The sequence below is a fragment of the Sphaeramia orbicularis genome, chromosome 11 (genome assembly GCF_902148855.1).
Source record: "Sphaeramia orbicularis chromosome 11, fSphaOr1.1, whole genome shotgun sequence".
NCBI lineage: Eukaryota > Metazoa > Chordata > Actinopteri > Kurtiformes > Apogonidae > Sphaeramia > Sphaeramia orbicularis.
Genome location: NC_043967.1, coordinates 8991555 through 9018471, shown reverse-complemented (window position 1 = coordinate 9018471; position 26917 = coordinate 8991555). Strand labels below are relative to the sequence as shown.

The window sequence follows — 26917 nt, the reverse complement described above, 5'->3', positions numbered from 1 at the left end:
AATTCGGGATATGACAGGATCTGAGGTGACTCATCTGTGCCCTGTCCTGACCAGTGGCGGCTGCTCGTCTTTCAGACAGGGAAAGCTCATTGTCAGCTTACATAAAAAAAAAAAAAAAAAAAAAAAGTTAAGTTATTTAAACATACATTCGGCCCTCCGTTCCTTTTTAAGAAAATGGTCAGTGACCTTATCGTACCAAGTAGGCGTCTTTTCCAGGGGCTGGACCAGTGTCCTCTCAGTGGCCAGCAGAGCTGGGCTGCTTAGACGGCCTTGGCCCATTGTGTTGTGGGTGTAAGACTTCAGCCTTTTTAAACTAGAGATGCTCCTTTCACTCCGACCTAGCCGACAGTTTGATTGATTTAACTATCTACAAAACGATATTAAACTCGAACAAGAAATGATTAAATTATGGAACTGAAACAAGAAAACGCTGAAATTATGTTAAATTGAAACAAGGAAGTACAATGAGTGTGTTTTCTTTACAGTGCAAAAAATGAATGAGTAATTTCGTAGTGGTTTTTCTCTCAATTTCACAGCAGAATGCACAACGGTGATAACCTGAATTGTGTCAGTGAAGGAGTAGATCTCAAAATAGCTGTCAATCAAACGGGATTCAGCCTTTCGACTGATCCTCCAATCAGCACATGGGATTCTGGCGACGCCCGGCGTCCGGGGGTGGGACAACATTGTGGCATTTATCCAATTACCGTCCAGTTTTGAGGCAATGAAAAAACTATTCCACTCAGTCCCACTGAAGCCCATAGACGCCCGGCTTCTGCGGGCAAATGCACTGAGATCGAAAGAGAAAACAGCGCAACGGGAATGTATGAGAAGTGAACAACATCGCGTCCGTTGATTTGTGATAAAGCTGATTCTGAACGAACTCGTCTGTGAGATGAACGTGTTCTAACACATTTGTAGCCAATAAAATGTCAACACAACCGTACATATTTAACCATTTAATTTTCGTAATTTTAGGGGAAGCCGGGAAATCGCCACTGTGACCCCGGACCTCCTCCCCCACCCTCACCTGTTTGGATGAACCTCCTCACTTTCACCTGTCTCATCTGACTAGATGGACCCCCTCATGTGCCCCCACCCTACTGTATCTTTACAGACTGGAACTACATCCATAAATGGACGTCCATCAGTCCTGGTGCATCTACAGCCTGTCTGTCCATGGGAGTGGATCTCTCCTTCATTGTGGTTCTCCCTGAGGTTTCTCTTTTCCCACTGGGTTTTTGGAGTTTTTCCTTGCCAAGAAAGAGGGTCTAAGGACAAGGGATGCCCGGGACATTAATCCATTTCCTTCATCTGCTGTTTATTTGACAGTTGTTTGCTTTCATATCCAACTAACTCTGTAAAGCCCTGTGAAGCAATCTTGGTGTGATACAGGGCTCTACAAATAAAATTGAACTGAATTGAATTGAAGTGAACTGAATAATTGGACTAAATGGAGGAGGAATTAGACAGTCTTACTGGTGTAACTTTTTAACCACAGCTGGGGACTGAGGTGTTTGCATGATCTGTCAAAGTCCACTAAAACACTTGTAAAAACTTGTTTGGTGTAAAATCTCTGATGGACTACCAGAACACTTATTCAAATAAAACCTATAATACCAGAATGAGCCCTGCAAAAACAATGGTACTGACTCGGTTCTTTTATGGTAGAGAGATGTCTGGTGTAACTGTATGACAGTAAACCCCTTTTGGAGCAGATTCCAGTGGAATTCCACTTCGAGATATTATACTTGGCTTCAGTTTGGAGAAGTGGTCCCTCAATCATGTCACATAGATTTTCATGGAGGAGCAACAACCTCCATGATCCCATGCTGCATTACCTCATCTTCTGTTGTTTCGAGGAAGACAAAGCTAACAGCAGAAACTACATACTGTGTGTTTGAACGTTAGAAATATCTAAAGAATTTGTGGATTGACAGTAAACAAATATACATTCTCTGTAAGCTTTCCAACAATTGAGGCTGTTCCGGGGGAAATATCTTGCCTCATTTACTGTATTCTACCTTTAATTAGCGAGCTGTAGCATCATCATGATTCACCAGGGACAAACAGCTGTGAATTAATTCCTTTGAAAGGTTTTAGTGTCTGTTCCAATAACATCATGTGTACTCCTTTATGATGACACTCCACCGTCGAAAATCAAACACAAACTTCATGAATGTTAACCCACATTTTCAACATCCTTCAAAACTGATGAAACGCCAAGAAACATGGAGCCTAATTTTCTGCAGCCATGGAGTCGGCAGTTAATGGAGCAACACTGGGCTTTCATCTTCCTCCTGTGAGTTGTACTGCAATCATATCATTAAAAGCTCTGCATTAGGTAATTTGTGAAGAGTGACAGGTTGTTGTTGCTGGCTGAATAGTAAGTGTGTATGTAGTATATGCACACAAACACCTTCTTGTCTTTTTCCTCTTACTCCTCTTTCTCCCGCTGGCCTAGCCTGGGCTCAGGCAGTGTGTTCCAATGCATGGGAAATAATTGGCCATCCCTTTCATCACAAGGATTATAAGAATAAATCTCCTTTTGGAGCAGAGCAGCGCTAACAGTCATTGAAATCCTGTTACATGGGGTATTATCCTGCAATTAATTGCTTTTTCCAAAGCTAAGCTCTTCTCTCCCTCTCGTGTTCGCACTCTTTGATAAAGGCAGCAATGGTTGACTCAGTCTGGAAAGAGGCTGGGGGTTGTACGACTTGTAGAAGGGATTGGTAACAAATAAGAGGGTTTTCTCTCTTGCTCTCTCACTCTCTCTCTCTGTACATCTGTCTCTCAGCAGAAACGTCATTAATGTTGATCCACCTTGTCTTGTTTTGGCTGGAGGAAAGTATTTGCATCCTCTGGTAAATGAAATGAAGAGAAAGACTGTGGCATTTCTCACTTCTTAGGGTGATTTAGAGGAGGTATGTTTAAAAAAAAAAAAGACACCCTTTTGATCAGCAGCTGTAGTTTATCTTTCATCAAACAGCACAGAGGAGATTAATGTCGGAGGACACTTTCATGTGCCATCCTCTAAGGCGCTGTTTGTGAACGAGTATTTTTACCACTGCTGAGAAAATAAATCAAAGCAAGTGACACCAGGGGACATTGTGTGAGGGATATTATTTACATATGACTGGACAACTAAAAAAAAAGTCAATATTTTTGGGTTTTACTCTTTAATCTTTCAACAAAAAAAGAAACTAACGATTCACACTTTTGATTTGTAATGGTTTCTGTATTCCAGCTTTCACACTGTTTTAAAAAGGACAAGTGGTCAAAAAAATAATACAAATCTCCCCATGTTTTTCTCTGCTGTATAATAAGCAACACTCACTTCTTGTTTCCTTTTCTCAGTCGGTGTTTTCTCATTCCACAGAGGGTGACATCATGGACTGAGTGGAGGCAGCTTGTGTAACCTCAGTGATGGGCCGTTGACAGTACCCGGGTGACGTGTGTGTGTTGTGGCCACAGAGCTGAACGCATTCATACACAATAGCTATCCACTTCCCATTTTGCAACAGGAAGGCTTTTGAGTCACCGTGGAGTGAAGCACTGAATGTAAAGCAAACTCTTTCAGTGAAATCATGTGTTTGAGAATGAGTGATGAAATGATGGGAAGTGAGACGATCTTTTCAAGTGAAATTCTGCTGATGACGGCGTGACGGGGATACCTTGTATGGAAAATCCTTTGCAGTGAAATTTTATTCTTGCATACAGAAGAAATAAAACACTTTCGCTCTGAATGTTCTTGGTAAAATAAATTTCCTTATTCTTCTACAGCACAAAGGAAATTCATTTTATGAGGTAAAAGCTGATTTCAGTGGAGAGCATTTTGAAACACACATTCACACCTTGAAATGCTGAGGATGTGCCCAAACACATGGAATGAAAATGTGCCAGACATTGTGCATCAACAATATTAATATATGTCACAATGCAGATTTGTACCATTTGCAGCCCTTGCTCAGTAGTCTGAACAGATTTTCATTAGCTCTTTGTACAGACTCCAGTTAAAAAGCTACACAGAATAACTCCCAATATTTGATTAATATGGCTCTAATTTTAGCTTACCATACACTTTACATAATAAAGGGGGCAAACCCTCCATGACATCAGCCATTTGGCCTGCAAACAGCAATTTTGAAGCCCTGAGAGGCATAAAATGTCCAACACCATGTTGGTTATATGGAAACAAACTGGAATTAGAGACGAGTGAGGGATAAAACTGAAAACACCGACCAAAATCCATCAAGTCATGTCAGCATTTTTTAAAAATTAATTGCTTAGCTCTTGAGAGGGTCACAGGGGTGCTGGAGCCCATCCCCGGTACCCCCGTTTTCAATGGGTGAAAGCGGGACAGATTTTTGGATTAGTATAATCTAAATGGGTGAGTTACATAAAAAAATCATCAGCAAACATACTATAGAGACTGAGGCCAAATCCCAATTCACCCCTTGGCCCTCCCCTTCACCCCTCCCATCCATTTTGTGCGTTCACGTGAAGGGGTAGGGTTGTCCTGATTCTCGATGAGTCGGAGGGGAAGGGCTAAGGGGAAGGGCTGTTTGGCCCTTGAAAGAGAAATTTATCAGGACCACACTACAAACGGAGGAGTATGAGAAATCTCCCATGATTCTGTTTGAATCATTGGCAAGATGGAGGTAAATGGATCAAAGAAGTGCAGCAGTGCAAGAAACACATAAATGTATGTATTTTCTTGGTAAACAACGTAATCATTTGATCGACCGTTTAATGGCATTTCAATGTGTTATAGATCGCATTTCTGTGGTTTGCAGTTGATATTTGCAAAAAGACGACCAAAGCCCATGGAACAGAGACAGTTACAGGTGCTGATGGAATGGTGAATTCTTTCGGAAACAAAGTTGTTGCATCTGTTTATTGCACTATTGATGACTGCTGATGACGTAACAGGTCTCGAAGGTTTGTCTCATTTCATAGGGGAATATTTCAACCCCTAGTGCCAAGTGCAAGAGCCAAGGGGGAGGGGTAAGGGGGAGGGCCAAGGAGTGAATTGGGATTGGGCCCAAAGCTCTGTTCGAGGCTCTAAACATGTACATCATTGGCAATTTCTCATAGACTGCAAGGGAAGCCCGGCTTCCCATAAAATTACGAAAATTAAATGGTTAAATATATACGGTTGTGTTGATATTTCATTGACTACAAATGTGTTAGAACACGTTCATCTCACAGACGAGTTTGTTCAGAATCAGCTTCATCACAAATCAACGGATTCGATGTTGTTCACTTCTCATACATTCCCGTTGCGCTGTTCTCTCATTCAATCTCTGCTCAGTGCATTTGCCCGTAGACACCAGGCGTCTATGTGGGACTGAGTGAAACAGTTTTTTTTCATTGCCTCAAAACTGGACGGTAATTGGATAAATGCCACAATGTTGTCCCACCCCTGCACGCTCGGTGTCTCTGGGGGTGAATGGAGCTGTGGGCGGAGCTCGGCCGGGCTGGACACCAGGATTCCAAGTGCTGATTGGAGGATCAGTCGAAAGGCTGAATCTCGTTTGATTGACAGCTATTTTCAGATCTACCCTTTCACTGACACAGTTCAGTTTAATACTGTCACACACTCTGCTGTGAAATCAAGAGAGAAACCACTACAAAAGTACTTGTTCATTTCTTGCACTGTAAATAAAATACACTCATTGTACTTCCTTGTTTCAATTTAACATAATTTCAACATTTTCTTGTTTACTTGGTACGATAAGGTCACTGACCATTTTCTTAAAAAGGAACGGAGGGCCGAATTTATGTTTAAATAACTTGACATGTTTTTTTGATGTAAGCCGACAATGAGCTTCCCCCCTCTGAAAGACGAGCAGCCGCCACTGATGTACATGTGCTGTAATATTGGTCATTCTAACCTGGGGGACTGTGGGGATTGACTTTTTGACATTTTGAAGTCAGTTCCCCAGTGGACATTCAGTTTACTGCAGATTTTGTGTTAGCTTCACTTGTCATCCCCAGAGGTTGCTGCTGGCAGATTCCATCAGCCAAATCTGCAATGCTACAAAGTGTGGTCCAATAAATACATTTGATATGTATTTGAAGTTTCACATTAGAAAACATTTACAGAAATGGAAATGGTTGAATCAAAGGAAAGTTTTTTTTTTTTATCTCAATCAATCATTTTTTATTTCTAAGGCACTTTACAACAACCAAAGCAGACCAAAGTGCTGTGCAATAGAAAAATAAAGATAAAAGCATCACAAATAAATAACAATAACAACAATACAGCACATTCTCCTATTAAAACAAAGTACCACAGTACTAAGTGTCAAAGGCCATTCTGAACAGATAGGTTTGAAGTTTTGCTCTAAAAGTGGGCAGGTCTGTGATACTATGTAACTCAAGGAGAAGAGTTCCATACATTTGGACCAGCTACAGCAAAGGCACCATCACCCCACTGTTTGCACCTGGACAGTGGGACATCCAGTAGATGTTGCCACACAGAATGCAGGGCTCTGCTGGGCTGCTGTAATGACAGAGTCCCACAGAGATATGCAGGTGCAAGGCCATGAATGGAACTGAAAACAAAACACAGGAGTTTGAACTGAATCCTGAACTGCACCGAGAGCCAATGGAGGGAATTCTGTTCTATAACAGGTGTGATGTGGTCACGTTTAAGTGTGTTTGTGAGGAGACGATCAGCAGCATTCTGCACAAGCTGTAGACGGTGCAGAGGCCTGGTTAACTCCAGCATACAGAGCGTAGCAGTAGTCCAATCGTGAACTTATAAAGGCATGAATAGCTTTCTCAAGGTCACAGCGGCTAAGGAAAGGTTTCACCTTTGCTAATAGGCGGAGTTGAAAAAGCTTGCCCTAACAGCTGAGTCAATGGGTTTGTTCAGTTTTAAATCTGTGTCTAAACTAACTCCCAGATTTTTACCTACCTGATTTAGGTGGGAGGCCAGAGGAACAAGACCGGGAACTGTACTGGGCAGGTGAGAAGTGGTGTCACCTGGTGTTAGCCATGTCTCCGTGAGCATGAGGAAATCCAACTCGTGAATGGAAATAAAGTCGTTCAGCACAAACTTTTAATTTATGACTGAGCAGGTATTCAGCAGAGCAGCGCGCACTGACAGAGGCATTTCCATGTTCTGTGTATTCTGGTCATCAAACAGCCAGGATCGTTCATGCAGGGAGAAGCGAGGTAAACTTTGATTTTAACATGGACATCTCCTCTCTTTCCACGTCTTCTTTGCTTCTTGTTGCGCGGCAAGGCACTGATAGGACACCACAGATAGGCTGGAACAGACGCCAGGAATGGTGGTGGTGGTTTTGAATGTCCATTTTCAGCACAAACAGGCAGGTTATTCACGGTGTCACATATTTCCAACAGTGTCTGGCGATCGTACGACACATCATGAATGACAAACAGGATAAATGCAAATATTGATAGAACACTCAGCAGACAAGGATTGCGAACCATACACAACGGTGCCATATTTGTAAATTCAGTAGTGGTCATGTTTTTTATTTCTCTTTCTCTGTGTTTTGTTGTATTTTCTTTTATCTCTTGATAGTGGGTGGGATGGGATAATGGTTAATTACGGTTCATTCATAGAAGCTGTTCTGGTTTAGATTATCAATCTATCAAATCACTCAAATTTTATTTGTATATTGCCAAACTATAACAAAAGTTATCTCATGACACTTTACATATAGAGCTGGTCAAAAACCAGACTCTCAAGCCAATTTACAGATGAAAACTGTTGTTGTTCTCATATATCATGTAAGACAACTTCCTTCTACCTTTCAACTGGATTACCTGGAATCATTTTATATGTCAGATATTGCTCTATGTGTGCGAAAAAATCTAATAAAAAGATTTATTTAAAAAAAAAAATGACATAGAAAACATTCAAATTATGTGACTGATCATCTCACTGATTCTTATTGTTTTCTATCTATTCATCATTGACATTTATTAGAACTGGAATCTGTACCCCAAAATCCTGCTTTTTTGTTTCCGTGGTGCTTGTTGGCACATAACCCAAAAATTTTTCAGGCTTCACCTTCACATTGAGGTCCATTGTAAATATGATTAGCACTGCTGCCCCCATTCGACCCCACTCACACTAACATGAATTCAGACTGTATGGTGCAAAATTTTGTGTTTTAAAAGTTGATAATAGGCTTTGTCACATTTGAGGAGGTTTACTGGTGTCTCTTTTATCATTGTGCCACCAGTAGCCACTGTGGGAACTGTCTCCCACTACACATCAATATTCACATAAAACACAAATACATACAAGCAACAAATAGTGTGGGCTGATGATGAGATCATGTGCTGATTTTATCCCTGAACAAACCTCACAGCCATTTGTAAAATGAGATTGTTGTGGTCAAGTGATGTTGCAACATGGACTGTTTTGCAAGAGCCCCGCTGAGAGCCAGTCAGGTGGGTTACAGGTAGTGAGTAGAATTAAATGTGGTCATCTGTTTGTTCAGTAAAGTTCCCTGTAAACAAGGGTTAGAGCTGAACTGTCCAGTTTGTACTGTCCTAGGACAGAATGATCACAACTGTCCTCTTGATGCTGATTCTGGTACATTGTCAAAAAAAATTAATCACACATCCACACATTATCCTTGTGTTCACTGTCTTTACACTTTTTAAGCATAGTATTATTTTCTGTTTGAAAGTACTCGAAAGATATACTAATGCATAAATTAATCTTAAAAAAAAAAAAAAAAAAAAAAAAAAAAACAATTCTAAAGCATAAAGCCTGACAACTTAATATATCCCACTTTAGTTTTGTATGGATGAATGATCACAAAGTAAACGTGCCTTTTGGTTGAACTGTTATTCCTGGATGGTCACAATGGATATATTGGTTAAACTGGCCATTTAAGATGAATCATGTGTTTATACTATCAGTTGCGGCTGGATTACATAACTGGTCTTGTCCTTATAAGTATGAGCTCCAGAAGTTATTTTTATGATGGGTTTTTTTTAGGTTTTGCTATTCACTACAGCCTTGTGCTTGGCTGGTTTGCACAGTTATGAAGTACTGATTGGACAAGCACTATTTCCAAGAGATGTACAGGAATTACATTTTGCAAGTTTGCCAAAGTTGAACTATCTTACTTTTGCACTTTTAAAGACAAAATGAAACATATTTACACAGTTAACACCCATGTAAATGTATATGGTTATTCTTTTATTACTTCATGTGTTTTGCCTGGTTGTTGTGAATATGAGGCTTAAAGGTGCCCACTTTCACATTTTGCCATGTTGGCTTTTTCAAGTAGAAAATTACCATATTAGGAGAAAAGCAGTAATATAAATGCCCCCTATGTTAAGTTAACATTTGTAATGCACTTTGTTTACAAGTATGTATAATTTTAGAACTTGCTGTTAAAGTAGAAGATTATTTTTGAAAGGACCCACTTAAGGAAAGCATGAAAAGGTAAAAAGAAAATAATATCTAACAACAATATCTGTCTAATTAAGTTGGTACACATAAATCTGTTCATTACAAAGCTAAGCTTATTAATTGTTTTGCACATAATCTAGATCTTATATTGGTTTATGACGCGGAGAGAGTGAATAAAAGTGGATGATGGGTGAGCTAATGCTAAACGCTAATATATTGATACAGTAGGGTTACGTCCAGATGACAATGCACTTGGTATTTTTCTTTTGCAGATTTTGAAAGTTTCGCATCCATATATTGTATGCATTGTTTCAAGAAATATCAGCAACCAGATGGAAATGGAAAAACTAGGTTAAAACGGTGTAATATGTATGCCACACCTATATGTGGGGCTGCACACAAACACAGACAGAGCCGCAGGAAGAATGCAGGGTTCAGGCCACCCTTCTAGCTGGACACTGTGGTGGATTTAAAAGTATCTGATGCATGTATCTGTTTATGTGTCTCCGCTGGTCATCGAGTAGATACAGCATTACCAGGTTTTGTTGTAGTAGTGCTAATAAACTTAGCAGTGCCTGCAGCACAAATATAATTCTGTAATCTGCTGTTGTTGTTGTTACTGGATGTTATGCCCAGGGTTTTCTTCTGGACACGTGGTATAGCATCATTGTTTCCAAAAAGTGGTGTTTTGCCTATTCACACGGCAACACAAGAACACAAGGGGGGGCGTTGTGAGATTTTTCCACTCTGAGAACTCTGGGCACTCTTCTCAAAAAATACCATTTCAGGGCACTGACAACGCCAATGTCATGTGGACGAAAATCCGAAACGATATTAAACTTTTGCGGAGTGACATAATTTCATTGTCATGTGGACAGGCTCTAAAACAGCAACCTTCATCCAACATTGTTATTTGTCATGTTAGTGTTAATTTTAACCACAACTACAATCAGACCATTCGTCAGCTGTTCTATTCAATGCATAGAAGCAAGGAGAGTTCCACTCAGCAGGCAGACAAGCTGTTACTTATACCTGTTACCCAAACCTCACACAGCTGACATCATAGTCTTTTAAAAATAGGTTCAGTGTAAGCGGGAGCTAGACCTTTTAAGAGCCACCCTCAGTGGACATCAGTGGTATTACACTTTAAGTCGCTTTCACAGTGGTTTCTGTTTCCAGCCACAGTCCTTGACCTATTAGTCATCACAGGAGCTGGCTGTATTCATAAGCAAAAGTTGCTAATGTTGCACACTGTTGCTGTTGTAGAGGAGCAGAAGAAAGGCCTTGAAGGGCTGAGGAGTGAGTATAAGGATTTTCACAGAACAACCAAATCCAGTGGATAGTGGTTTTTGACCATGGATGTAGTGAGTGGAGACAGTCGGTAGCTTAGCATGTATAGTTCTTCCCTAATGGGGGTGGGGGGGGCTCTTATTTTACATTGAAATCAGCTAACTGAAACTGCTCAACATTTTTGTAGGAAGAATAGCATGAGCATCATGAGAAGGGTCTTTTTTTGATGATTAAAAGTTAAAGTTACATATTGCTGTAAGCCACTACATTGTCTTAGGATGTACATTTTATGTAAATTCTCAGTTAACAGACAATAAAGAATCGTGTTTCCTGGCTAAGACTCGACAGCTTCTGAGAAGACCTTTGGGGAAGTCTTTGTGCTGAGTATGTGCAAACATGACAACTCCCCTGTGTGAGAACAAATGTTTTCAATCAATGGGGAACACTGTGTAGGTGTATTTGTGCAATCTATAACAACAATTAGTGGTCATGTGCTGTGTAATCTGAGCGTGGCAGATTGTGGAAATTGAAAGAACATAACAAACCTATAAGATGGCTTTTGAATTCCCACAAATCATCTATGTTGCCAAGAACCCAGTGAGTCCATTCTAACCAACCCTGACTCAACTCAGCAGATCAAAGAAAAAGTGATGGACAGATCGGGATAACTAGCAAAGGAAGGCAGAAATTTTTGGCCAGACGACAGTCTGGAGTCCATCCACATGAAACAATCCCCATCTCGGTTCGTTGTTTGATTGATTGTCCTTGAGGTCAGCTGAGGTTGTGAAAATACAGAGCATTTTCAGTAGAGATGGTTATAGTGAGCTGATGACTAATTTTGGATTGGACCTCAGCTCTTGAGTTCATGCAGTTCACAACATCTGGAAGCATAAGTCACAATATTCTGTGGAGCAGAGCAGAACTGCAGCCTTATAAACTCTCTTCATTTATTTATTCTAGAGAAGAATTAAAATGAAACCATTGTTATTGTTGTCTTATAGTTGAGTATCGACTGACCAGGTTCAATCTCCCACACTCTAATTCTGCATTCACAGCAAATTGTCAGCTGTCCTAAGCCGCAATGACAATGGCAGACAACCAGACATTTGGGGGGGGGGGGCAAGTTACACTTTACAAAATTGATGAAAGTGGCAGGAGCAGAAGATCAATAATAGCAACAGGGGAGGATGACAGATATATTAAAAGGCTACTGCTGCTTACAGGATCTGTGGAGCTCCTTATCCTTGTGTAACCTCTTCAGATGCCCCAACGTCCAACTGTTATTACATTTAGAACACTGAAACACTAACATTGCACTTGAAGTAAAAATGACTCACCATAACATAGTTAAAATATCAAATCATCTGTCATTCTAAACAAAAGCACATTAATAAAATAGTTAAAGGTTCAGTTTGTCATATCTAATGACATCTAGTGGTGAAGCTGCTGGTAATTAAGTGAATTCACCTCCACCCACCCACCCTCATTTATGGTGGTCACAAAAAACACGGAAGTCACTTGTTGCCATGGGTGACTGTCTGTTCTGGACTTTTTAGTTAAAGGGATATTAACTCCAGTCCACACTCAGACAAAGTAAGTGACATGAGTGCACCTTAAAAGTCCAGTATGTAAGATACAGAAGGATTCATGCTGTTTCAAATACAAAAATGGACTATAATAATTATGTCTCCTGAAAATATGAATTGCTGCTTTTTTGTTTCCTTGCACAAGTTGTTCTTATCTAATGAAGGAGTGGGTCGACTCCACCACGCTGCATCCCTGTCTATCTATTGATCTATCTATCTATCTAATATCGATGAAATTATGTCCTCTCTTGCCAGTGTTCATTTTGTTGACGAATAATTTTCGTCATCACGTTTCGTCTTCATCACCGACAAATTTTTTCTGACGAAAAAAAGACAATAACTAAATAAAAACTAATTCACTAGAGCAAAAAGACTGTCTAAATGTAGTGACACTTTAGTCAACGAACAAAAAAATAGACAAATATGTTGGCCAGAGACGATATCCAGTCCGAAGAAAGAGGGAGAGGGAGGAGTTGAAACGACATCCACTCAATAGGACAAAGAGGCGGGATAACTTGAGAACAAGATCCAAATGGAAGGCAGAGGAGGCTGAACGAGTTGAGAAGAGCTCCAATCAGAAGTCAGAACAGAAAGTGTGTCGACAGTTAAGCTGCACATGGGAACTGAAAAATGTAGTTGCTTGGGTGAAAGAGAAGATACGGAAACATTTTACTTTTGATATTAAGGCCAAGACGACGCATTCTAAACTATGTTGCGCCATTATTACCAGTATTCTTCAGTGGTATTTACTGCTGTTGTTGTCAAAGCTTAGAAATGTGTTTTCAATTCTATGCCATTTTTCTTGATACCGAGTTCAAATTCTTAGTTTCAGGTGAGCACTATTTATTGTCAAATTGGCTTATTATATACCAACATCACTGCTGTTTTTACAGTCTGCAATTTCGTGGAGAATGCTACGCGCGGTTTGTTCTGATTAATGCAAGGCAGGACTCTACTTCTCATTGTTTTTCTACAACAGTGAAATATATGTGTAAGTTTAATAATAATTAATTAATAATTAATAATATTTAAGTTTCATGAGTTTAATTTAATCTAAGTCAAAATTATGACCTCAGATACCCTTTATATCATTACATAAGAATTTAGTCAACCAAATCTACAATAGATTTAGTCGACTAAATTTTAATAATATTTAGTTGACTAAAGCTAGACTAAAACTAAAATAGTTTAGATGACTAAATTATGACTAAAATTAAATAATATTTTTGTTTAAAGACTATGACTAAAACTAAATTTAAAAATTGCTGTCAAAATTAACACTGCTCTCTGCCTTTTTATCCTTCACCCTCACCGCAGGGTATTGTCATCAGTTCATTGTCCGTCTGTCTGTCCGTCTGTCCATCCGTATGTGCAAAAACTTTGGACACGTTATGTTTACTTTATAGTGGGCAGCATCCAGTGTTGGATTGCGTTACATCTCCCACTGTGTTTAGGTAGTTTCTTCTAAATATAAAAGCCAGGAACAGACAAAACAAACATGATGGACTTTCATGGTTTGAGTAGGCAGCGTAGGCCAGGATCAAGGTCACAGGAAGTGCAATAAAATCTGCAACTTGTCCACTAGATGTCACTAAACATTGGACACTGAGTGAACCTTTAACGCTGGATGTCCCCTGCTTTAAAAATGGAAGATAGATGAAGAAGAAGAGTTGCATTGAGAGGTATCTCATCTCACAACTCATTCTAAGATAAAGAAAACACAGCTCCCATTTTTGCATGACAAAAAAACTAATGAAAACATTGTAATGACTATTATGTTACATATCTGCAAATAGAGCCTCCTAAATCCTATAAACCTTCAAATGACTGCAAGCCTTTTGGTCATATTACTTATTCTATAGTGTACTGTTGTGGGATTTGGGGACATTTAATTACTATATAATATAATGTACAGCTCCGTCTACAGATTTTCATCATCTCTTACCCATATCGATAGAGGCTCAGAGTAAACAGAGTGTTCGTCTAAAAATATTCATGGTAATTGTCAATATTCGACATGTAACCACTCCGCCAAAAACAAAAAGCAGGGTCGGGCATATGAAAGACAATTGTTTGCTGCTTTTCCATCGGTGCCAGCTGGATGAGCTGGTAGTTACCGCAGAGGTTTTTATTTTCTGTTTATCATAAGACACCTCCCCATCGTATTACCCACTGCCAACAGAAGAGAGATGGAGCTCATCTGTGAGTGCGCAAAGAAATGAACTCATCTATGCCTGTGGTAAGGATGGGTTTAGATACATTTATGTTTCTTTTTAAGATTCTCTTTCAAGTCATTGCTCTGAGATTGGACTACATCACCACCTCACTGTCTCATCTTTTAGGCAGTTAAGTCACAAGGTCTAGTCACAAGGGCGGCTCACCAGAAGAATAATTCACAGTGATGGCTGGCTGTCAGCCAGATCAGACTGAACTATTCTCAGGGCAGATCAATTCCCAGACTCCCTCTACCGCTGCTGGTGGCAGCTAATTATAAGAAGGGAGAGCATGCCCTGAATATTGTTTTCTCTTGTAGCTCACTGGCAAGAAGCTACAGTCACACTCCTACACAAACTATGCAACAACACACAGACACTATAGTGTACACACTAGCAGTATAAACTATGTATCTTAGGTAAGAGTAGTATATTATCTGCAGCCTACTCATTTAGTATCCCGTAACCTTGTGTAATGATTCCAACTACATCTGGACAAACTGTTGTATTGTACTCATGCAAACACTGTTAATCAAAGCCAATACAAATAAGTCCACTTTTTCCAGTATGTCACACACACACAAACAAACTACAAACACTCATCAGCACTTTCATGTAATGACACACCAGGTCCAGGCCATTGTAAGATCACAAAGAATGTTTTGGGCTCCTGAACCTCTGTGTCTATTCCCACGGTGACGGCTCATCCTGCTTTTTCAACTTCTTAAAAAGACAGAGACCACAATGTGAGAGGAAACCTGTTCCTGTGCCTGCTCAACAGCATGACAAACACACTTGCTCACCGAGACACACACGCATCAATCAGTTGGTGAGTCACCTTATCGTAGGACGACCACTGCACAAAGAAAGAATGCAAGGCCTAAAAATAACAGACGTTTTTTCCTGTGGAATGTGCAACTTGCTCTTGTTTGGAATGGCCTGCAGAGACAGGTTCATATGACCCTTTTCAGTCCAGCTGCTGTGACCTGGTTAACTGTTTGACCTGCTCTGGAAAGAAATGTGCTGGAAATGTGAAAGGAAATGTTTTGGAACGGCAGGAGAGGTTGTGCAAAATAGAGGTGATAGTGCATTCACACACAGACCAGCTGGTGTTCTGTGCTTTAGTGAACACTCACTAAGCCTCTACTGCAGCCACTATGCTTGTTCAACATAAAGCAGTGGAAAAAGAGAACTCTTGCACAACTCACACATGGTCATGCATGTGTACACACCCCAACATACACACAGTCATGTACATTTATAATTACCTTGTACTGTCAGAAGCTGATCTCAACACTCCTCATCATACGACTGTTTTGGAGCTGATCTTATACTGCTCTTCAACCTACACCCTTTAATTTCTGCTTCTGACTTACAGTCACCATCCATAGTTCAGTGATTATACATTTTCAAAATTGTTGCACAATTTTCACACTGATTGCACAGTGTTGGGTTGCTTGTTTGTGGTTTTTTTCTGCATACAAATACTTTAAAGCTCAGGATCAGTGTGTGTGAGAACCCAGCTGCTGTGATCTTGTTTATACAGAACTGCACTGGCATATTTTATGTGACTGCTTATAGCCCAGCACCACTAAAGCTTTATGGGGGTGAGTCATAACAAACAGGCCCAGCATGGGAAAATATCATGGCCATGCTTAAACTGCCGTTGAGGTTCATACACAGAGGCTTTGTAAGGGCCAGTTCACGCTTTAGGCCTGACATTAGTGAGTAAACAGTTTAGTTGCCATACAAGAGCATACATGAAGCCGCTGTTGCATTAAATGGCAAAGAGAGTAGGACATTAATAGACCACTGAGTCAGAGAAAAGAGTTTTAAGGAGAGTTAATAATTGTCTAAAGCATGTGCATGCTTGATGAGACACCCATGATAAGTAGCAGATGATTTCTTCATTCCTCTCACGAGGTTAGGTTCTGGCATTATCAGCAAAAATATCTGAGAGCTCTCAGGGTATGAAGTTGGAGATTCATTACAACACAGAGGGAAAAAAATACTAAAGGTTATGTTTGAAGCGCACAGCGTTTGGAAGTGAAAGGTAATGGAGTGGACAGTGTGATCAGAGCTGAGCTGGAGTCGGTGCCGTTACAGGATTGCTCAATGGTTGTGTCACCAGGAGGTTGGACTGGTCGGGCGGAGTGTTGGAGCTCAGAGCAACAACATCACCGGAGCGCACACACTCAGTCTGCCTCTGAGTGTGAGGCGGTCTCTCTCGCTCTCTCTCTCTCTCTCTGTCTCTCTCTCACTCTCTCTTTCTCTCTGTCTATCTGAGCTTGACTCCTCTGAGGATCGGGATTTTCTCACCAAAAAGTACACATACCTCCGAGTCACGGACATTTACTCGTGGGTTGGATTATTACCAAAGAAGTAAAAGAACGCGGGGTCGGTGAATAAGTTTTATTTATATCCCAACTATTCGGAGTCTGACAGGGGAATGGAGCGCAGAGTTTTCAGCTGATTTTAACCATCGGGAGGACCTAACCACGTCGGACTTTTTTTCCCCCTTCTTTTTCACCTTCATGGCTAATCGGTCCATCAGGATGAACTTGCAGTGGAGTAGCCCGGTAACCTGCATCCGCACCGGCAGAGCAGCGGCGCACAAGCGGCTGGACTCGGACGACCAGCCGCCGGCCAAATGCGCCAGGCTGAGCGCCGAAGCGGGGGGGGACACCGCCACACAGGGGCTTCTCGGCTCCTCTCCCGGATCCCCCGTGAGCCCCGTCTCAAACCCGGTCCCCGCGACCCACCAGGGACCCTCCAGGATAGGACCGTTTCTTCTTCTACCTCTGGCGGACCGGGAGAGCGTGCACAGCGCGATGAACACCGACACGGGCGATGAGCTACTGTGCAAGGTATGCGCAATCGCGTCATTGTGCAATTTCTTTGAATGAGTGGTGTTTCGAGACATCGCGTTGCTCAATAGCCCGTCTGACATGTATCATCAGTATTAGCAGACTTTTTACCAATTGTCACTCTCACGCGAAATGTGTCACACTTTACGCCATAGCAGGAGTGTTGCTTCACCGTTTAAAACACTCAGCCCTGCAAGTCTGGGGTTATTTTTACTCTGACGACAAGTACACAAAGGATTACGCATCCCCGCAGCCTGTGTGTGTTGTGTTGTGGAAATCAAGCCTACCAATGTAAGTCCACGTATAATTGGCACCGTGGATTCACACTGTCTGTCAACTCGATTCATTTGCATACACGTCACTGTAATACACCGTGACACACAGAAACGTGAGAGAGAGAAAGACCCCGGTACAGATCAGTCCTGATAAAGGTATAGGCTGTTCCAGATCCATCTGTTTATGACTGCATGACAGACCTGCAGGCGATCGGCTTTGTTGATTAATGAAGTTAATCGTTTCATGCTCGGGTGATTCATTTGTCATGCTCTTGCAAAAGCATTGAATTGAGCTGGAATCAAAGCATATCATACGCCTTTTTATCTCCCTGCCAAATTTGCATGGTTGTTTCCTCATATGATCATTAAGAACACACTGACCCACTGCCTCCATCCCTGTCTTCCCAATTTTCATCCTCCATCCCTCTCCCTTTTTCTTCTTCTTCCCTCTTCTACTCTGATCTCTCTCCCAGGTCTTTGAGATGGGGATGTATCAGGAAAAGATCCGAGCATATGGAATCCTACCAGCACACAAGAACGTGGCCAGCATCCGAGATATCATCCTGGGAGAACGCAAGGCCTACGTGTTCCTGGACAAGGACTTTGGGGACATGCACACCTTGGTGAAGAGCTGTCGGAGGCTGGATGAGGAGCAGGCCTGCAGGTTGTTCCGTCAGGTGGCGCAGGCAGTGGCTCACTGCCACCAGGCAGGCATCGTGCTGGGTGACCTCAAATTGCGCAAGTTTGTCTTCGCTGATGAGAAAAGGTGAGATGAGAGGGGAAAGTGGTTTCATCTGTTCTTTAAAGAAGCTGCCTTATAATCTTAAAACTTCCCACAAGGTCTCACAGCCTGCCCACTTTACTCACTGAGTTGACTAAAATACATAAAGTGCAGTGGGATGTTCCAAAACGCTGCAACAGCTGATACACACAGGCCATGTGTGTGTGCAGATTTTGATGTGGGCACAGATAGAGTAGGAGGTTCTGTACTTGTGGAGGCAGACTGCATAGCTTCCCAGATTTTCGCCCTTTCTGTCTGTCTCCCTTTCTCACTTTCAGTGTGTGTCTTTGCTTGCACATTGTGTATTTGTGTACGTGGTGGGTGTTATTTTGGCAGAGCTGCTAGACGAGGCTGGTGAATGAGACAATCATCCCCTTTCTGCAGTCTATATCTTGGAATATATTTATTAGTCATTATTTATGAATAAATTACTTCATAACTGGGCTGCAGAATAACTTATGTTTGCAACAAGGATTCATTCAAATACACTTTGATCCATGAAGGAGTCGTTCAGATCTGTGTCCTTTTGAACTATCTCCCACACACTCACCCACACACACACACACACACACACACACACACACACACACACACACACACACAAGCCTTAATGTCTTGGAGTATGACATTCTGTTCAGGACGACACACAAAACCTTTGCTTACAAAACTATTTGTCGCCTCTTTGCCCTTGCGTCACTCTCTTTCCTGTAAGCGCCTGCTGATCTCCCCCCACCCCCCCTTTCCAAATGCCTGTTTTCGTGGAGACTTGGGGCAGTAACATTCTCCAGTCGCAACCTCTGGGTTTGTAGGGTCATGCTGAATGAATGAGAGCAGACAGCCAGTGAGAGAAGCTAAAGTCTGTGGTGTCACTGTTAACGTGCACATATGCAGAGCAACAGACAGTGTGTATGTGACCAGGAAAGGAGGCTGCAATGCTCATTTTCTGTATATATGTATGTGTATGTAGGTGTATGCATATTAACATGTAGGATTAGGCAATAAGACAATGATACTTATTGTAGGTGTCATTATTCTGATATACCTTGCAGGGTTTCATTTGTTTGCATTGTCAGCTGTAACACAAATTTTATGCATCTTTTTTAATACGCACAAAAGTATGAAATAAGTGACTACAGTTATGTTTTATGATTTTAACATTTTCATAATGCTTTGTCTTTGTCTTTCCTCTTGTCATATGTACTTTACATTGTTTTGGTGTTGGTTTGTCTTATACATCATTGTTTTCATCTTTCATGTTCCTTTTGTCTGATTACAGCATTTGTGTGATGTCTTCTCTTACGTTGTTTGTGTTTGGTTGTGTCTTTTACTGCATGTTCATCCTTTTGCATCTTTATGGGCCATTTAAAACCATAATTAATTATTTGGTTTCATCAACTTTCACCTAGGACTGAAAATTGGCCTTAAAGAACTTGACAGATCTAATGAGTTGACATTAACATCAAGTTGAATGGACATTTTTACAATGCTACCTTTTTTTCCCCATGCTGCACTGCCCTGTATGCATGTTCTTTTCCATGCATACCTTGTTATTCAATAGGCAGTGCAATGTTACGGTAGACTTACCCACAAGACCCACTTGACCCTGGAGCTCTAGGATGGAGGTTATGCGTGGCTGATCTCACTTAAGTAAACATATTGTAGCTGCAGCACAAATGATCCCCCTGTGATTGTGCTTTAGGACAAAGCAGCAGATTTTGCTGATAAAAAGAGAAGCCAAAAAAGCATATCTGCTTTGTGCACTGTGAGATTGCGTCAGACGAATCACACATTAAGTCTCCTTGAAATGTTGGGATTCTGTGTGAGCTCATATTCCGTCACTCCACATTCTTCTAAATTAACAATCAGGCATCTTTCAAACTCTGGCAATCGAGCTGTGATGCAATGTCCTCGGCAACAATGCAGCGGCCGAGCCAGAGACGGAGAAAGTCACAACAATTTGACAAATGCTGTCTCCATTCACAGCCACGGTGCTGTTGGAAAGCCAGTTTAGGGAAGGTGACTAGCGCTGTGAAGCATGCAGAGCTTCACTGCTGGGGCCAGCCTTCCCGCGTGCGTCACTGATGTGGCAACAGCCATTTGAGGGTAATTATGGGATGGCTGGCGCCGCGAGTGTGGAACCCAGGTGCAGATAGCCTCGGCTTGAGAGAGGGGACGGGAGGAGGAGAGAAGATATGCACTCTCAACAGAGGGATGAGTCACTCTCTCCACCCCTCCAACTCTCTCTTTTCTGTTTCCTTTTCTGTCTCCATCTCTCTTCTCCTCTCATGACTTATCTCCTCCACTATCTCGCCGTTTAAATATCAGTCGCTTTCTATCTTAGTCCTCCTGACTGTCGCTCTTTTCATCTATTTCCCTCTTCAGCCACTCTTGTCTGGTGATGATTTGCAGAGTTGAAGCCTCTGAATGTGACAAAACAACACACTTCTTATGTCTATGTGTTTTCATTAACCCTTAAAGACCCACAACTAGTTTTGTGTCAACTTCCAAATGATTTTTTTTCTCTAAGTCTTCTTAAGAGATTTATGACCATTTTTTACAATATTATCCTCTGCATTTTTCTGTCTAAACAGGTATTTTCTTAAATGTAATTCATTGATCATGTAGATATTCATAAAAGCTCAAAGTAAATACAAAGGTTATTATATTAAAACTGAGAAAGTGACTTTTAAAGCAAATCATCACATCCACTGTCATTTATTAAAATCCATGGGTTTTACTGGTGAATTAATGTTGCAGAAGATGACAATGTTTTCATGTTCAGTACTGAGCCTCTGAGCATCCAAATGACCATGATAAGTTGACAAACTACATTTTACCTCAATTATTTACATATATTGATAGGATTAGTGGTTAAACAGTTAATGATTTAGATCAGTAGATGCATTTGTTCTCTGGCAGTTGTTGGGTCTTTATTTGGGCTGTTAAAAGCATAGCATGTCTGTTGCGTATAGAAAAACATCCCTCAGTCTGTCCTTAGAGACATCAGCGTTTCCCAACATATGCTTTTATATTCAGCCCAGTACTGGGACTGTATTGATAAAGCTTTTTGGTGGTAAATGTCTCCTGCATTCTCACAGTCTTGGATACTCTTAGAGCTGGACAAAATGTACGTCCTGCCGTCATTAACATGGCTAAATATAGCAATGTGTGTGTGAGCGGAGGAGGGGAGGGAGGTGGGGTGCAGTGGAGGGGTGGAGGGGGGTTAAGGGGTTGAATATTTATATGTGTGTTTATGGGACTGTGTGTGTGCCAGGAAGTCATCGGAAACTTGCTTAGGCAGCTCTGTGTCTCTAACTGAACTCACGCCTGTGCATTTAGGTCATAGTGAGTTCACGAGGGTCTGGTGGGTGTTTATGTTGTATCCATGTGAGTGTGTGTGTGTCCATTTGTCTGTCTGCAATGCAACTTAAGACCAAAGCAAGGATATTTGTTTTTCCATGATGCATTCAATGTTAATCTTATCACATCTGGATAGTGCGATAAGTATCGCATTAGGTACCAAAATATATTGCGTGTATATGAAGCTGATGTCAATGGCATTTTTCTCAGTATTGTCATTGTTTACCGTAGAGGTCGACTGATAAAAGATTTATAAAGGCTGTTATAGCAATAGTTGGTATAACAGTAAAACGCAGATAGCTAATTCATCTATCATTGGCTGACTTTAATAGGAATGCAGGAGCTGTTAACCAGAACATGTGAGTCAAAGTAATTATTAAATCAGGAACTCAATGTCAGATTAATGTTACAAAATCTAGTTAGTAGATATAATATTCCCTCAAGGTCAGTAATCCAGTTGAGAGGAGTTTATGAAACATCCTATCAGAGCTGATTATTCACATTATCATTAGTTTACAGTAGAGACAGACTTATTGATCAGATTAATCAGTATCGTCAGAACTTAGCCCAAGTTAGCATCAGCCTTTTCAACTGAAATCAATGACTTTTAGGGAAAATCACATCTCAGAAATGTAAAATCTGCAAACTTTTTATGGTTAGCAGGATATTTAGTGATGCAGATTTATTGGTTTTTCATAGTTTTATCTAGGTTTTTATTACTCTGCTTTTTATCTTGGTTGACCTCTGTTTTACAACATCAACAGGCTCTAATGTTGGGGATTCTCCCATGTAATAAGGTCAAGCTTTCTTTAATAGACAGGACTTTCCCACATAAGGAAGTAGAAAATTTTCACTTTTATAAGCTCTAAAAGAACTGAATAGAATACACTTTATTGTCAGTGTGCAGTAAGGTATAATGAAGCTGTGGAAACACAACATAAATTGATCAATGTAAATGTTTTCTTTACAGGACTCATGTGAGACTAGAGAGCCTCGAGGACTGCCGTGTCTTGGAAGACCCAAACGATGATTCCATGTCCGACACCCACGGCTGCCCCGCCTACGTCAGCCCGGAGATCCTCAGTGGTTCAGCACCATACTCCGGCAAGATGGCTGACATGTGGAGCCTGGGCGTCATGCTTTACACCATGCTGGTCGGCCGCTACCCCTTCCACGACCCGGACCCGGCCACTCTGTTTTCCAAAATCCGCAGGGGCCAGTGCTGTTTGCCCGAGGGCCTGTCACCTAAGGCCAAGTGTCTGCTTCAGAGCCTGCTGAGGAAAGAACCCTGGGAGAGACTGACGGCGGCCGAGCTGCTCGCTCACCCGTGGTTCCACCAGCCGCCGTCGTTGCAAGAAACAGCGCTCGGCGAACAGGAAGTGAGCTCGGCAGAACAGATGGTGCCGTCCTTTGACGTGGAAGGGGATGACGATCTGTTCTGCTGATGGACTTTAATTCACTGAGTCTGACTGAGGGACCAACACACACATTGCTATGAGGGATTCATTGTTGTTGTTGTTGTTTTTTACACTGGCACTTTTTAGAACCCCATTTTGTGTACTGTTGTGTGTACATACACCCTCAAGCTTTCTACAAAAACCTACTGTACTGTATTTTGTCGTACATGTGTTACTTGCTAAGGGCATTTTTTCACAATGATCACTCATTGTGTGTTTCTAAATGTGCATTTTTAAATTATTTGGTGCTAAAATAAACAACAAGGATTGAGAAATTGCAAGATATTGTTAACAAAACTATCTCTGCTGGCTACTACGAGTGTATATGAGAAAATTAACCCATGGAATAATAGTCACTAATGCTTGCTCTTAGCCTGGACTTAACACGGCTTCTAAAGGCATTATATGGATTCAGGGCGGCAGACGAGGAGACTGGGATGTTGTTCCTCTCACTCTCTGACCGGGCTGGAGGCGCTACCGACTGACTCACTGAGCAGCTCGAGCGAAAGGCCCTAGCACAAGCCCGGCGTCTCCCAGCAGGCAGCGACAAGAGTGAGAAAAGATTGTTAGCAGAGGACTGATGTGTCACAGTCAGAGGGACATTGGGGAGGGTGTCGCACTGCCAATCTGGCAACGTCTCAGCCAAACGAGGGCATTTTACAAATTTCACACCATGCACAGAAGGTTGAGAATCGCAGGGTGTTACTGGTGTAAGCCTTGGCCGATATGTGGGAAGAGTTAGTCGCACGTATTACTCAACAATAAGCAGGATTAGCACAAGTCTTGTAAATGGTTGTACTGTAAGAGTAAGGCAAATCTAGATTCATCGTCTGAAAATATCTCACAGCTGATTTTTTATATTTAAAAACAAAAATATGTCCTATATCGAAATGCTGCATGTGTGCATGAAGCCACATGTAGGAATAACACTAAGGCTTACATACATGCATATAAATACATACATACATACATATATACATACATACATGCAACAAGCAACTGTAGGCTTTAAAATCTGCAGGTAATTTTGTTGCAAAGAACAACAAAAATAGTAGAAAGCATACAAACTTCAAGTAGTAAGTCCACTGTTGCAAAGAGAATCATGTCCCAATATAACACATCTTGCTTTTTTTTCATAAATGTATCATTTAACCTTTAACGAACCTTGAAATCCAAAAAGAAAAACACATAATGATAAAATTTGTCTTTTGCATTTGGGCAGTCAGAGTTTTTTATGTTGATTTCTGTCTGAACATTATGTCAAGCTGTGTTGCATTAACAAAGCAGAGCTGTACTGAGTTCAGCGCCCGTATCACTGTGTTTCATAAACTGAACGGCTCTGAATCAGTCACAGTCAGGCGATATTTGATGTCGGTTGTCGGGTGATGACTCAACACTTAAGCGTGTTCTGTAGAGAATGGTCCTGACCTTGGCTGGAAGAATCTGTTCTGACTGTTTCACCTTTAAATGGTACTTTCTTTCCTTCCTTTTTTTAATGTTTCTGCTGTTGAAAGCTGTTGATCCATGAGACTAGTCATCAACATAGTGACAATGATGTACCATGTACTGAGCGATGTGTTTGTATTGTGGATTGTGACAAGCAGATGCAGTGTTTCAGTGACGTTGAGCCTCTCAGGCTGCAGTTTTGCTCTGGTACGATTATTTTTGACAAAATCTGGCCTATCTGAGAAACGCTTTGTATTTAATTTTTGGGTCACGTAGTAGACTAATAAACGTCTATTGCAGAACATTAATTTTTCGTTCTCATCTGCTTTAGGTGCCAGAGGGGAACAGACTAGTGACAATCTAAATTGCTCTTTGTTGAAAAGTAATTTAAAATATAATGGTTTCTAAGCATTTTTATTATTTTTTTTAGTTGTTTCTAGTTCATATATGTAGAGTGAGTCATACGTTCATGTGACATGTAGAGTAAACTGACACGGGTGCACAAACTTCATATTGCACTGTGAATCATGTATTTGTGACACAACCTAGAGGCTAATAGTCTGAACAGGTTACACACAAGAGATATAGTCATTGTACAAAAGATGTAAATATGTATATATGAAATATGTGTGAAGCTGTTGAATAAAGATTACATTTTTTCTTATTAACGTGACTTGTTTACTGCAGCTTTCCTCCAGAACAGTCTCACAGACCCTGGGTAACACCTGCACATTACACAGCTCCCCTACATACCTCCAAGGTTCTTCTGCAGGAATTTTACCCATGCAGCTTTTCACCACTCCAAGCAAAAACAGTTTTTTTGGCTGTATTTTCCTCAACACCTCAATTCCATTCTTGTGTGAAGAGAATGAACTCACCCTCTCTCCATCTCTGCCTCTAACCATTGACTCCTCCCTGACCTTTACGCAATGTATCATTTAACTCCTCAAACACACAAATGTCAATAGCTGGTTAGGGTCTTTAACTGGAATACACAAGGGGAAGTGTGTCCGCCACCCTGGTCCTCTTCACTTTCAGCCCTCACTGCTGAAACTTTTGGTCAATTCATCAAACACTGAGCACAGTTTCAACTCAGAAACACAGTTTGTTTTTAATGCAATCCACTTTAGCTTGTGAATCATTGTTTGACCTATAAGAGCTTGGCATGTCTCCACCCTCTGTGTGTTATGACTACCCAGGGCATGGCTGGCCGGGGCTTGCGTAATCACTGTGTGTGTGCGTTTGTGTTCAAGCACATACCTGCCTGCGTGTGTGTGTGTGTGTGTGTGTGTGTGTGTGTGTGTGTGTGTGTGTGTGCAGCACAGGAGTCAGATTAAGTATCAACAGGGTATAGCTGCAGTGTCTCAGCTGCTGGGAAGCTGCCAAAGCGACGATTGCCTAACACATCAGAGCAGCAGAACTCCCCTGGGGATGACAGGAGGCCCCCCCCAAAAAAAGTAGGCTAGGAGTAGGTCATGTAATGAATATCCGGAAAGGTTGGTGTGGGAAGAAGTGTGTTTGAGAAGGGAGGTGGTTATGGGAAGGTGTTTGAGAAGGCTGTATGTGTGTATTTTGTGTTAATGGACAATATCCATCATTCAGATACATGAGGAGTATTGAGAAGTAACTAGTTCAGTGTTGTTCAACCTTGGGGTTGGGACCCCATGTGGGGTCACCTGGAATTCAAATGGGGTCACCTGAAATTTCTAGTAATTGATAAAAAATAATATTTAAAAAAAAAAACTTACTAATAAAAAAATATATGGTGAGTTGAGAGACAATCACAATCCATAAAAGACAAACTGTGAAGCTGAAACTGAAGCACTGTGGTTCTGTTTATCTTTCAAATGTTCATTGTGGTCACTTTCAGATGCTGCAGCTCTTTCATATTTCAAAGTTTTAGTTATCGTTTGTTCAGTATTAGTTGTCAGCCTTGTAAATCCAAGCTGGACTGACTGTACATATCCTGACCAAGGAAAATAAAATTCTCAGTTTGTGCAGTACTCTACACCTGGCTTTTCTGCCTCTGTCCACAATAATATACATTATATAGACTAAATGTTGTCTAAAATTAATGTTTATTTGCAACATAGTAGAGCAAACTATTACATGATTAAAAACAAATTAATTCTAGCAACAAAAAAAATTTGTCCATCTTGAATGTCTGGGGTCACCAGCAATTTGTGATGTTAAAATGGGATCACGAGCCAAAAAATGTTGGGAACCACTG

General features: G+C 41.1%; 1 protein-coding gene across 1 annotated transcript; it reads left to right on the top strand.

The window, feature by feature from the left end:
- Positions 1-16671: 16671 nt before the first annotated feature.
- On the top strand, positions 16672-25353 carry trib1 (tribbles pseudokinase 1). The gene is made up of 3 exons (XM_030147720.1): positions 16672-17368; positions 18117-18409; positions 22755-25353. Exons 1-3 carry the CDS (start codon positions 17036-17038, stop codon positions 23227-23229), a joined length of 1101 nt encoding a protein of 366 aa, XP_030003580.1. The 5' UTR covers positions 16672-17035; the 3' UTR covers positions 23230-25353.
- Positions 25354-26917: the final 1564 nt, after the last annotated feature.